The 13127-nt window shown below is 40.1% G+C and overlaps 1 protein-coding gene across 2 annotated transcripts in view; it reads left to right on the forward strand.

The window, feature by feature from the left end:
• Positions 1 to 13127, forward strand: part of Clstn2 (calsyntenin 2) — a 558760-nt gene that overhangs the window by 214801 nt on the left and 330832 nt on the right. For both annotated transcript variants that reach the window (XM_075964915.1, XM_075964916.1), the window contains exon 2: positions 11711 to 11833. In XM_075964915.1, the coding sequence (XP_075821030.1) occupies positions 11711 to 11833 (123 nt within the window). The remainder of the gene's footprint in view (positions 1 to 11710; positions 11834 to 13127) is intronic.

Genomic DNA, 13127 nt, shown 5'->3' on the forward strand with positions numbered 1-13127 from the left:
TTATATATGCTAAGCCCTGAAACTGTAAGATGCATGAGTCAATTTCTGGAATGAACATACAAGTACTCTTTCCTCCCCCCTCTCTTTATGTATCATATTCATTGCCCAATGCCAATATTCAGGCAGCTTTGGTCTTGGCTCTGTTATCTCCCTGTGCTAACACAAATACCAAGTGTTTGATCCCAAGCTTGACCTGTAGGAAATGGAAACAATGCCTGCTGGTACACTTACCTATAGCTAGGAGAAGAATGACCAGTTGGGATGGACATCTGATCTCTTCCCATCAAGGGACCATGAACTTGCATGCATTCCTTAAGCTTCGAGAACCTCTGTGCCCTTGTCCCTGAAGTGAAACTAATGCTACCCTCACATGACGTAACTGGGTGGATTTAGTGAGATGGTGACTGCTTAGCCTGGCACACAGTAGGGCCTCAGGAGAAGCAGCTTCTGATGAACTATGTGATGGTTCTGGTCTGATTATGGCAATTACAGAAGAGGTTTAGACAATTATCTTCAGGAGCATACATTTCAAAGTAAGTTACTGTCTGGTTTTAGAGTTCAAATGTTTAAAATGCAGTGAAGTATGAGATATTGAAGTAATAACAATCTCAGGGAATTACAGATATAACAATTTAGTGCACACTTTAGTCCAATAATGTTGTTCAGTAGGTAAGACGTTTTGTGTGGAAAAATGAGCTGGTTCCAGCAGTTGAATAGGGACATAAAACAATGCAGTCTCCCCAGCTCCTGTTCTACACCACCCTTTCCTGAGTGGCTCCTGGTCTTCAGATACTCTCATTTCCCCAGGCCCTATGAGTTACGAGGTTCTTTGTTCAAAGAAAGACCAGTCAATTACTGGGTGTCTATTTGTGGCACCCTGGATCTCGTCTGTGCCTTGATCTCAGCCTGCGGATTTGGGTCTTCTTAGGGACCTTTGAGGTGTTATTCACCGTTTAGCCAGCTTTGACAGTTACCCTCCTAACAAGACTGGATCATGGTTAGCCACCTTTGTGGAAAGCAGAGTGGGCTTCTGGGAGTATTGAACGATTCAGCAAGGACAGTCTGTTGGAATGTAGTACTAGAAATTTGAAACTAATTAGCAAAGATTTCTTCTTACTCTGCGGGCTTCTCTTCACCCAGCTGATTGTTTCCTTTGCTGTACAGGAATTTTATAATTTTATGAGGGCAACTTTTGTCAGTTGTTGACCTTAATTCCTAAGTAATTGGAGTCCTCTTCAGAAAACCCTTTCCTACCCTTATTTCTTATAGGGTATTGACCATGCTTTCTTCTAGTGCTTTCAATATTTCAAGCTTCACGTGTACTCCTTCGATTCATTTGGAGAGAGTTTTGTTTGTTTGGTGGTGGTAGGTGTGTGTGTGTGTGTGTGTGTGTGTGTGTGTGTAGGCTGATGGATATGGGTATAATTTCATTCTTCTGAATGTAGACATCTAGTTTTCCCAGCAACATTTGTTAAAGATGCTGTTTCATTTTTTTTCTATAGCGTGTTTTTGACTTATTTGTCAAATATAAAATGACTGTAGTTACATGCGCTTATGTTTGGGTATTCTATTTTGTTCCACTAGCCCACATGCCTGTTTCTATGCCAGAACTATGGTGTTTTTATTACTATGACTCTGTATTATAGATTGTAATCTGATAAGGTAATCCTCCCTTAATTATTTTTGTTGTTGTTGTTTTCGTTTTTTGTTTTTCAAAGCAGGGCATCTCTGTGAAACATTCGTACTGTCCTGGAACTCACTCTGTAGCCCAGGCTGGCCTCAAACTCACAGAGATCTGTCTGCCTCTGCTGGGATTAAAGGTGCTCGACACCTACCCCCAATTCTTGTTGTTTATCGTTGCTTTTGCTATCTGAAATCTTGTGGTTCCTTACGAACGTTAGGATGGTTTTGTCTATTTCTGAGCAGGGGTTTTGACTGGGATTGCATTGAATCTGTAAACTGCAGCATTTCTTCCACTCAACATCAGGGCCAATCTCGGATAACTTCGGTTAATTGTCCAAATGCCTTGCATAGAGACAGCCTCAAAACTTACTGTTGTAACAACACATAGCACCCCAATGTATAACTCTCCTCACCTGCCTTCTGACCCACTATTTATGGGGGATAGTAATGTACAACTCATCCTGATATTACTAACCTTCAGTTAACAACTTTGAAAGTCCTCATATGCTACACAATTGTTTGGGAACAGGAATGGAAAGATGGAAGGAAAGAAGAAAATAGGAACGGTGGAAAAGTTCATGAAACGAGAGAAAGGGAGGGGTGCTGATGGGGAGGGAGAACAGAAGGGAGAGAAATGATCCCACCTTCAGCAGGAGCCCCCATCAAGCAGTTAAAGATTAATGATTTAGTCATCCTTTCCGCAACACTTCCAACACATTTATAGCAGTACAAATAAGCCTCATTCCTTCTGAGTCTTAGCATGTGTGAGCTACACACACGGGGTTTACATTTAAAACTCCCAAACTGGTACTTTCAGCAGAGAGCCTTGCCTCTCATTAAGGATGGAGTTACCCTAAGATGTGGAACACATGGTGTGTTTCTATCTGGGTCTGGGTGCTGTTGGATTCCTACTCTTTGTAATCAGACATTGCTGATATGCCATTTCGGAGGTGTCAGAAGGTAAAGGCATGCCTGCTTCCTTGACTAATGATTTATAATATTCTGCCAACTGTTAGGAACTACAGGCATCCTCGAGTCCAAATTGTTGCTTACTCTCGAGGGTTGGCACTGTTCATAGAGCAGAATGGCAGGAAATGGGCTAATGAATATGCATTAGGCATAAGAACACAGGCAGCAGAGGGAGATGTGGATGGACAGAGGAGGACGGGGCATTTAGAGCATGACTCAATCTGAAGGATGGACAGGCAGAATGAGAGGCAGGGATGCGGGGAGAGGGTGAGATGAATGCACACGCATGACATGGGATGACCACACCAGATCTCTGAGGGAAGCTGGGGAAGGAGCCCAGGCCTGAAAAGGTAGAAATAGTCTTGTCTAGACAGGGGCCCCAACTGTACTCTGAAGAAGGCAATAAATACTTCTTAAAATGTGACAGCACTTATTGTAGTTAGGAATCATAGCAAAAATAGACACCCACTCAAACCATTTAAAGAAAAAGATAGTGGCTTTAGAAAGAACCGATAGAGTCTTCATTAACACACAGTAAGCTGATGTGTCTGAAAGAGGGAGCTGGGACACAGGGCTGGGAAGCAGGAGGAGACAGCTGGCTTCTTTAGTTGTGGTGGGTGAAGCTTTCCACTCCAGGACTACTTTCTAATCCTATGTCTTCTGAAATATTGACTTCTCTGCTTTTAATGACTTCTTAGTTCCCCCTGAACACTGAGTGATCATTACATTAATATCATCTCCAACTCCTTAGAAACGTCCATGACATGTACCCATCCCCAAACAAACTGTAGTTTCTGGGCCTCAAAAATATCCAAGATACAATTAGCCCGACCCTTTGTCATCTATAAGTTTCCTCATGGATGTGATGGCCACCCTGGACCAGAAGGCAAACTTGGATGTGGCATGCTTAAGGCCAGGTTGGCCTCTAGTTAGAATACCGTATTTGACAGTGGATGTGGCTTACAAAAGGACAGGTTGGCCTCTAACTAGAATACCGTATTCTACAGTGTAGTTAACCTTTTTGCTATTTGTCAACCAAATATTTTACTTAGTTTTACATGGGGATCAGTATTAGATGAGGATTTGAGAGCTAACAGTGGCCAGACAGGTGAACTTTAGGATGAAAGGAGAAAGGGTCAAAGGGTAAACCCTCTGTCACAAGGCTCTGCTGCTCATGAGAGCATTAACACACTTTTGCAGAGAGAGAAGCGAAGGGAAGCACATGGCATTCTCCCATGAGAAATGTTTCGTGCTCTAGTTAAAGATGCATTGGGTGGTGAGACCTAATTTCTCTGTAAATGGAGCACAAACATCACATTGGCTCCCCCACCCCTACCCCCACCACCAAGTGCAAAGACACAGACATTTTCCAGATTCTCAAACATGGAAGAGCAACAGGACAGGCAAGGCAAGCAGCAGACCTACAGGGATAGGGTGTGGTAGATCAGCCCCCAGAAGACTTCTGCAGCAAACAGGAATGCTACCCTGTGGGAAACGGATACCAGGTCACTTCTGAAGTTACATCTAAATTGAGCAAAACCTGAGCTGGCTGGCCTTGGTGTAAAGAAACAAACAGGCAAAGTCTTTTGTTCAAGGCTCAAATATTACAGTAGAGCAATAGATAAGAAATAACAGTCATCCCCAAAGCATCAATACCTAATGTTTCTTCCTTGGTAAGAGGTACTTTTTCAGTTTCGCAGGAAGCCAGAGTTTGTGAATTTCCATGTGTGAATGAGCTCTGTATCATGTGGATGCTTCCTGTCAGTTCATCCTAGTGGTGGTCTGACTCCTTCTGTTAACACTCTGGCCAAACGTAGCTACTCATGTCTCTCCATAGCATACTAGCTGCTTTTACCACGGGGGCTTTTCCCATCTATGGTCCCATGCCTGCCACCCTCTCATTTATCCCTGCTTGTTTTATGGTCTCTGTGCCTATGTCTGTCTGTCTGACAGTATCTGTCTATATTTCTGTCTCTCTCTCTGCCTCTTCCCAAGCTCCTTATTCCATCCATCCTTAAACCCAGCAAGCTCTTTATTCCATCCATCCTCAAACTTTTGCATTTCTAGAGATCCACAGACTGACTTCGAACAGCATGCAATCTTCTCATTTGACTTCTTTCACCTAATTGCACCAGTGAGTGGTTCAGAAGTCGACCCATTTCCCCCCAGATATCAGTAGTTGATCTATTTTTATTGTTATGTGAGTCTCCATTATTTGGACACACCCACCAGTTGATCATTATATTGATTTTCCATTTGACAATACTTTGAATAAAGGCTTTATGATCATTTGTATAGAAGTCTTTGTGTAGCTTATGTTTTAATTTCTCAGGAGTAAACATAGGATTAGAACAAACAAAATACCAATTAAACTGTATTACTTTGTGTTATTTTACATCTTTCGTAGCAATGATGAGAATTCCAGAGCACAAACAGAATGTGCTGTTACCTAATTCACTGTGGCCAATTGAGTCGCCGTGTGGTGAGAACCTGCTGTCCCTTCAATGTAGTTATGTCTGGTGCCCATCAAGGCTGGGTACCTCTTCATGTTCATAGTTTCTCTTTATATAGTTATTTGATGACAGCTTTGTTAAGTTGTTGGTCTTTTTTTTATTAGACTGTTTATCTTCTTAGACAATTATGAAAATCGTTTCTGTATTTTGGTTACAAGCCTTCTATGTGATGTGTTTTCTAAGTAATTTCTTCCAATATGTGGCTTTTAAAAATTATTTTTTCTAAAGAATGACTTTTCAAAAACATTTACAATTCTGTTTTTCAATTACATATTTTATCTAGTATGTTTCATGCCCCTTCTAATAATCTAATCAAATACACTAAAATTTGTTCATACTTATAAAGGTTTTATAATTTTAATTCCTATATATAGGACTATGATCCATTTAAAGACAATTGTTATGAATGCTGTGTAGTAAGATTAAAGTTTTCTTATGTGTCTATAAATCTCTCTCTCTCTCTCTCTCTCTCTCTCTCTCTCTCTCTCTCTCCCAAGAGCATTTACTTAAAAGTCTTTCCATTTTCTTCAATGAATCCTTTGCTAGTAATGAATTGACCACCAACATGTGTGTTTATTTCTGGACTTTGTTATTTCCCACTAGCTAAATGCCCACCTTTATTTTAGTACTTTCACTGTTTTGATTGGGCAGCCTTTCAATAGTCTTAATATCAGGTAGTGTAAATCACCCAAATTTGTTCTCCTCAAAATTATTTTGGAAATAACAAGTCTTTTTCATTTTCATGTGTTATGAAAACATAATTTGAGTTAAAAAAAAAAAAAGAACCCTCCTGCTGTTACATTTTAAAGACTAGATCTAAATTCTTTACCTTTCTATCTCCTCTCTGAAGTGCTCAGATGGTAGTCATGGAGTTTCTTTGACTCTCCACGTCAATTTTAGGGCCATTTAGTCATGATTCTATGGAGTCTCCCAATTCATGGACACTGTCTCTACATTTAGGTCTCTAAATCTACATCGTTAATTTCAGAGCGTAGAGACTTCACATGCATTTTGTGAGTTTTTCCTAAGTATTTCATGGCTTTTAATATTATTATAACAGTATTTTTTATTTAAAGTTTTACTTATCCATAATCAGTACCAATAATTTGCTTTGTTATATTAGCTGTGTTTTTTATGACTTTACTAAATACACTTATTCTAGAAGGAATTTTAATATATAGAGGTTTAAAACAGAACAGAATGAGGGTGTGGAGTGGGAACTGGAATTGGTATTTAAAATGAAAAAAATAGAGTTTTTTAAAAAAAATTTAAAAAACTGAAAATTGTGTTTTCTGTATATAAGTATGATTTTACCCTTTCCATTGTAAACTGTTATTTTATTTATTGCATTGGTTTGAGCCACCAGTGAAATGTGAATGTAGGCAGAGAGTAGACATTCAGACATCCTTGAATTGTCCCTGCTTATATGGAAAATGCATCCAGTCTTTACTATTAAGCATGAAGTTAGCTTTAGGATTTTGAAAATGATATTTGTCAGATTGAGGAACATACTTATTTTTCTTTGATAGGATTGTTTATACATTAGATGTTGAATTATTTTTATTTTTATACATGCTTTAAAAATCCCCATTTTACCTCAATGTTCAGAATATTTTATATAATTAATGGATTTTGTGTGTGTGTGTGTGTGTGTGACAGAGAGAGAGAGAGAGAGACAGAGACAGAGACAGAGACGGAGACAGAGACAGAGAATGAATCCAGGCTAGATATCTGAAAGGAAGTAAGAATTGGCTGTAGAGCTTAGGAATGTTTGGATGTCAGTTTTACTGCCATTACCTACATTTTTCCTTGAAATATTCATAAGAGACCTGAGAAATAAACATTTCCATTTTATAAATGGGGAACGAATAAGGATGGAATTATTTAAAAGCTCATACACAACTGGATAGTAGGGAAGCGCCAGTTCATTGCTTCATAGAAACACAATCATTAAGTTAGTACAACAAACATCTACAAACGAGGCTGCTTCCAACATTCTGCAAGTTTAAATGAAGCATGATTCACATAGTGAAAGAATAAGAAACCTGTTTGATTCCCACAGAATGTTTGCTGTTCTTAGACTGACCTATTGAACCAATCAGAAAAGGCAGTTCTTTTACAATACCTATCTTAGCTTTGTCTAAGTTACTTTTATATTTCTGGGCTAAGGCATCACAATCAAGGCAATTTATAAGAAAGTATTTAACTTGGGCTTATAGTTTCAGAGAGTTTGAGTCTATGATTGTGAAGCAAAGGGATGGTACCACAAACTGCTGTGAGTTTACATCACTCTGTAGACCAGACTGGCCTAGAACTCAGAGATCCACCTGCCTCTGCCTCCTGAGTGCTGGGATCAAAGGTGTACACCATGTGTGCCACCACCGTGGCTGTGAGCTTACATATTAATCAGCAAGTAGGAGGGAGAGGGAGAGGGAGAGGGAGAGGGAGAGGGAGAGAGAGAGAGAGAGAGAGAGAGAGAGAGAGAGAGAGAGAGCAAAAATATACTAGGATAGCCTGAGTCTTTTGAAATCTCAAAAACCACCACCAGTGACACACCTCCTCCAACAAGACCACGCCTCCTGATCCTTCCTCAGCAGTTCTACCAAGTAATCATTATTAGTTGGTAATACTACTACTACTGGTATTATTCATAGTATTAGACCAATCATTCAAACATATGAGCCTATGGGGAACATTCTCATTCAAACCACCACACTAGAGTTAAGTTAAAATGTACATTTTATTAGTTTACAACCACAAAGATTTGGTTCATAGACAAAGCAAAGACATTATTTTTGTTTATGGATCAAAATGAAAACATTCCTCAACCCTGAAAGAAAAAAGTTTGAATGTGGGAGAGAATTAAGACACATTCACATTCCTATTTTCAAAATGGGACAGTCAAACCCTTTTGAGTCTCAGCTCCTCTCCTGTGAAATGAGAAACGTATTCTTACCACTGTAATTGTTGTAAGGATTAATGAGCCCTGACTGGTGAGGTGGCTCAATGGGAAAAGGTGCTTGCCACCCAGTGTGTGAACCTGAGTTTGAGCCATACAACTCAGACAGGGGAAAGAGAGAACTGATTTTCTCTCTGCTGTGCTCTGACCTATACACATGTACCATGAGACATGCATGCCCACATAGGTACACACGCAAAATAAATAAATACATGCAAGGGGCGATTAAAGAGCCTATATTTAGGAAATACCTGAAAGGAAGTAGACGTCTGGCTAACTTCAAGGAGGCAAGCATGTAGGTAGAAGGAAATCAAACTTCACTGATGCAGGAGCAGCCACGGCTTTAATGTTACTCTATAAACCCCCTCTTTCATGCGGAAGCTATCACTGCTCAGAAACCTTGGTGAGTGTGGATAATGAAAACATAGAGGTCATGGACCCAGTACGGGATATTTGAGTGATGAGATGTCTGTGTGATGTCATCACCTTATCTTGTTAGTTGGAAGCATTGAAACTCTGGGATGCTTCTTGACTCACCCAATTCCATCCAGAAGTGACTGAGCCAGAGCAGAAACCAAGATTGTTGCCTGCCTTGAGCTGGGTGGCCCAATGGATCAGATACTCCGGCTGAGCTCCTGGTGTTTGCTCTGTACACATGTCTAATGAATAGGCCCCTAGGTTTAATTAAGGAGAAAGGAGATTAATTGTTTCTCCCAACAGCTGCAAATTATTTACATTGCGTTTGTGTTGATGGCTAATAAAAGAGCAGAGGTGGATGGGGACAGCCCAGGACGACTGTAATTCTTACAGAGTCCATAATGAAGTGCAGGTCTGAATGACAAAATGTAGGAGAGGATGAGCCTGCTGCCCCGTTGTGCCTGAAGTGGGCAGAGCTGCTTTCTGCTCTGAGCAGGATTCAGTTAGCGAAAATGGATCTCAGGGGCTCAGACTTGAGACTGCTTGGGTATATATTTTCCTGCTCCAGCAGACTGCCACTCTGTTTGTGATTGCTGGAGAACGGGTGAGAAATAGGAGCAGGGTGAGTCAGGGTGTTTTCCCCACCAATCCTAGGACAACTCCTAAATAAACTTTTGGTGGATGATGAACTGGGAAAGGGAAGAGGAACCAGAGTTCATCTCTGTTCTCTAAGCCCCTGATTTTCCATGGCTACTGAAACGTTTGTATGATCAGTAACAGTAATGTGGTATTCCATGAGCTCTTCCTGGAGAACCGTGAACAAACATGTACTAACTCTAGATGGAGCAATGGCAGGTCGAAGCAACGGTTTCAATCAAACCTAGCCTGGTGAACTAATGAATTTATTGAGTTTACTTGCCACGGTGTGAGGGAGAATTTAGAGTAGTGTGTGATCCCCCCAAACAATCATGTCACCAAAATGTCTGATTTCAGCACAGATGAAGACTTCCCCATGGTGGCATAGATGAATATCCCCTTCATTTGGACTTACATTCTCTACCATAGCACCATTGGAGAGTACATTCAGTTAAGTCAGAGTTTCCTGCTGCTAAGAGGGGTGATGTGAGGGAATAGAAGTCTTTGGTGAGGGTTTAATGACATGCCTCCAATGCTTTCACTTAGATGTTTATGGCTGTTATGCTATGAGAACAGTGCTCTGCAATACATGTGTTACATGCATGAAATAATACATGTATATTTGTGTTTGTGAATGTCTTTGGAATATGGTGAGGTGCTAAAAGTTTTGGCTTTCTTACCCATTATGAAATATGTAGTCATCTTGAGATGTCACTCTTTGTAGAAGTATTTTCTTTACCATTTTTACAATGATCACCTTTATTTCATAGGTTGCTGTGGGGAATATACATGACTTCAATTTTGAATCTTTGGAATAAAGTGTGAGGGTTGGTCGTATTAGTTTAACAAGTTATTTTGCTTTTTAAAATATCTGCTTTGCCCACTTAGTCCCGAGAATGTATGTGGGAGATTTAAAAGAGGTCAATTGTTCTCAACTGAAGGACCACTCTTGGTGCTTATGAGGAGTATTGACAGGAGATGGGAGGGTCTTTTCTTGGGAAATGAACTAAAATACTTGTATAGATATCTAAGTGGCGTCATAAGGAACTAGAACAAAAATTAGGTAACACACATCAAAGAGGTGAATGGTGGAAGTTGGATATTCACCAGAGATGTCCACATGTGAACATACAAAATCTTGTTACATCTCATCTCAAGTCTCTGGCCATTGTTGGTCCTTGGTAGTTCATTACAATTGCTTGATAGGTTCCAACATAGAGCCATAACTAAGTACCTTAGAAAAATGGAAATGTATTGTGTCACATTTTGGATGCTTGACATCTAAAATGAAGGTGTTACAAGATCATGCTTCTTATTCATATCTGTACTCTGGAGAATGATCAGGTTGATGCCCCCATCCTAGATAAAATCCAGTGGCTGGTAAAAGTACTAGTGCGTGTGTCTGTATGTGTGTTGTGTGTGTGTGTGTGTGTGTGTTCATGGTGCTGGTATATGTCTCCTATAAGAGCAGGTCAGTGGTCAAGCTTGAATATCATCCCTCAGGTACTGCCCGTCGTGATTTTTTAATTTTATTTTTTATTTGTATAAGTTCTTCCATTGGGATCTGGTATTCACTTATAGCCTGGGTGTCCAGCAAGTCCCAGGAATTCACCTGTCTCTGTCTCCCTAACATTTGGGTTTAAGCATTGACCTCCATGCCTAGCATTTTGCCTAAGCGCTGAGGAATCAAATAAGTCTTAATGCTTATACAATAAGCACTTTACCAAAGGAGTTATGTCCCCAGGCCAGCTCCAATCTTTCATGGTGTACTTCTTGCATGCTTGGCTGACTGTTCATGAAAATGTTCCCTTTTAATATGGACACCAGTCATGAACACTGGGGATCTGCCCCAGTGTCCCATTTTAAATAGATTGCCTCTGTAAAGATTTTCTTTCTAAACACAGACAAAAACTGAGGTAAACTCCAACCTACGCTTTAGGTGTACTGACATTAAACATGTATACGTTTAAAAGTTTATCAGTTGCTCATTAGATGATTTATAATTTGAGCTGCTCAATTTATTGAAGAAAAAATTTAACTGATAAATAATTTAGATTATTTGAATAGTCTTGAAATGATCAGAAAATACTCAGTGTTGGTTGCATATTGGCATATATATTGGAACTTGTGCATACGTGTTTTATATATGTATGTATTCTAATCTACTAATGGTATCTATGGGTGGGTTGAGTTAAGTTGAGGTCAGAATTCCCAGCACACACAGTCTAATCTGCTGGTTTGTTGACTGAGAGCAGATTTTAACTCAGAAGCATCTATTAATAGGTAACATTAGAAATTTTAACTCTCAATAATGTCTATCTTTACTGATGTTGCCACGTACCTTATGTGGGCCTGTGTGTGTCTAGGCTGTCAGTACACATCTCTGAAGCTTTTCTACATATCAAGTAGGCTACTGTGTTTTATGACTCAGTTGAATATGAGTCTATGCTGGGGGAAAATATAAAGCATTAATAGTTCTATTATAGATAAATGTCTCACATGATGATATCTTTGTTTTGTGTTGCTTTTCTAGTCAATAAACACAAGCCATGGATTGAGACATCGTATCATGGAGTCATCACGGAGAACAACGACACAGTCATTTTGGATCCTCCACTGGTAGCCCTGGATAAAGATGCCCCAGTGCCTTTTGCAGGTAAGATGATTGACACTTTGGTAGGCTTGGGCTGACTTGCTCTGGAGGCCTGATGTGAAACCTCCACTAAGCCCAGCTAGGACGTAAAAGTTACTGTCACCACCCTGTGTGCAGAAGCCCTGTGTGTTTCAAGTTGTGTGTATCTTCTCATTGTTAGTGTGGACTCTTTAGCATAGTATGGTTATTCGCCTTCACAATGCATCCTATCGAAGACCCATATTCCTTCTTTTTGTGCTTGTTTTTGTTGTATTGGTGGTTTTGATTTGTTCTGTTGTTGAGACAAGGTCTCTTTATGTATTTCTGACTATGTAGGAACTTGCTATGTAGACCAGGACCGCCTTGAACTCATGGAGATCAACCTGCCTCTGTCTCTGCCTTCCAAATGCTAAGATTAAAGACATGTCACATGCCCATTTTCCTCCTGCTAAGAGGTGATAAATTGCCGAAATGACCCCTGGAGATAGAAGAGATGGACTAGTGAATGTCCTTGGGGAATTTTGCTCCTAGAGAGATGGCCTGCATACATGGTAGCATGTGGCCGCCACTGTCCCCAATACCTATATACTACATACGGACTTGTATCTTGAATGATGGGCAAGAAAGGGGGAAAACTATCAAACCAAACTTGCTAAAGTTCAGATGAGATTGTGCCCTTCAACATGAGTATGGCTTCCAGGGGGGAATCTAAAGTCAGATGTCCTTGTCTTTCTTGGCTAGAAGCCTTTCTTATTGTCTTCAACGTCACTTCTCTCACTCTGACCTGCAGAAGTCAGACCCTATGTAGTAAGGATACAACACTATCATCTGTTTCCATGGATTTGGGTAAAGACAGGAAATGGACAATGGCTTGGGTAGGAGGCCTTAGACAAAAAATGTCTGAGGTTGCCTGAATCACGAGGAATAGTGTTCACATTTTATAACTGTCAAGAGGAAGACAGGAAATTTAATGAAGGTTTTCAAGACCTCTAGAAGATTGCTTTATGATCGATGGGTGCCAGGCAGGGGTTTTCACCATGATGAAGTCTATTTTTTCTGACAGTTTGTCTGCTACATTATGAGCTACTTGAGCAGAAAAAAAAATGATTCTTTCACACTTTTAAGAGAGATGCTCTGTGAAGGCCTTTTATTCATTATGGAAGATTATGATGGCAGGAGGGCTGGGCTGGGTTGAACTCAGTGTGATGTGAAGGTAAGCCCATAAGCATTCTTACTGTGGGGGAAAAACTCTTACATGGCTTTATCTTTATTTTATATAAAATGATAACTAATGGGCACCTAACAGTGATTTTCATGA

The sequence above is a fragment of the Microtus pennsylvanicus genome, chromosome 3 (genome assembly GCF_037038515.1).
Source record: "Microtus pennsylvanicus isolate mMicPen1 chromosome 3, mMicPen1.hap1, whole genome shotgun sequence".
Classification (NCBI taxonomy): Eukaryota; Metazoa; Chordata; class Mammalia; order Rodentia; family Cricetidae; genus Microtus; species Microtus pennsylvanicus.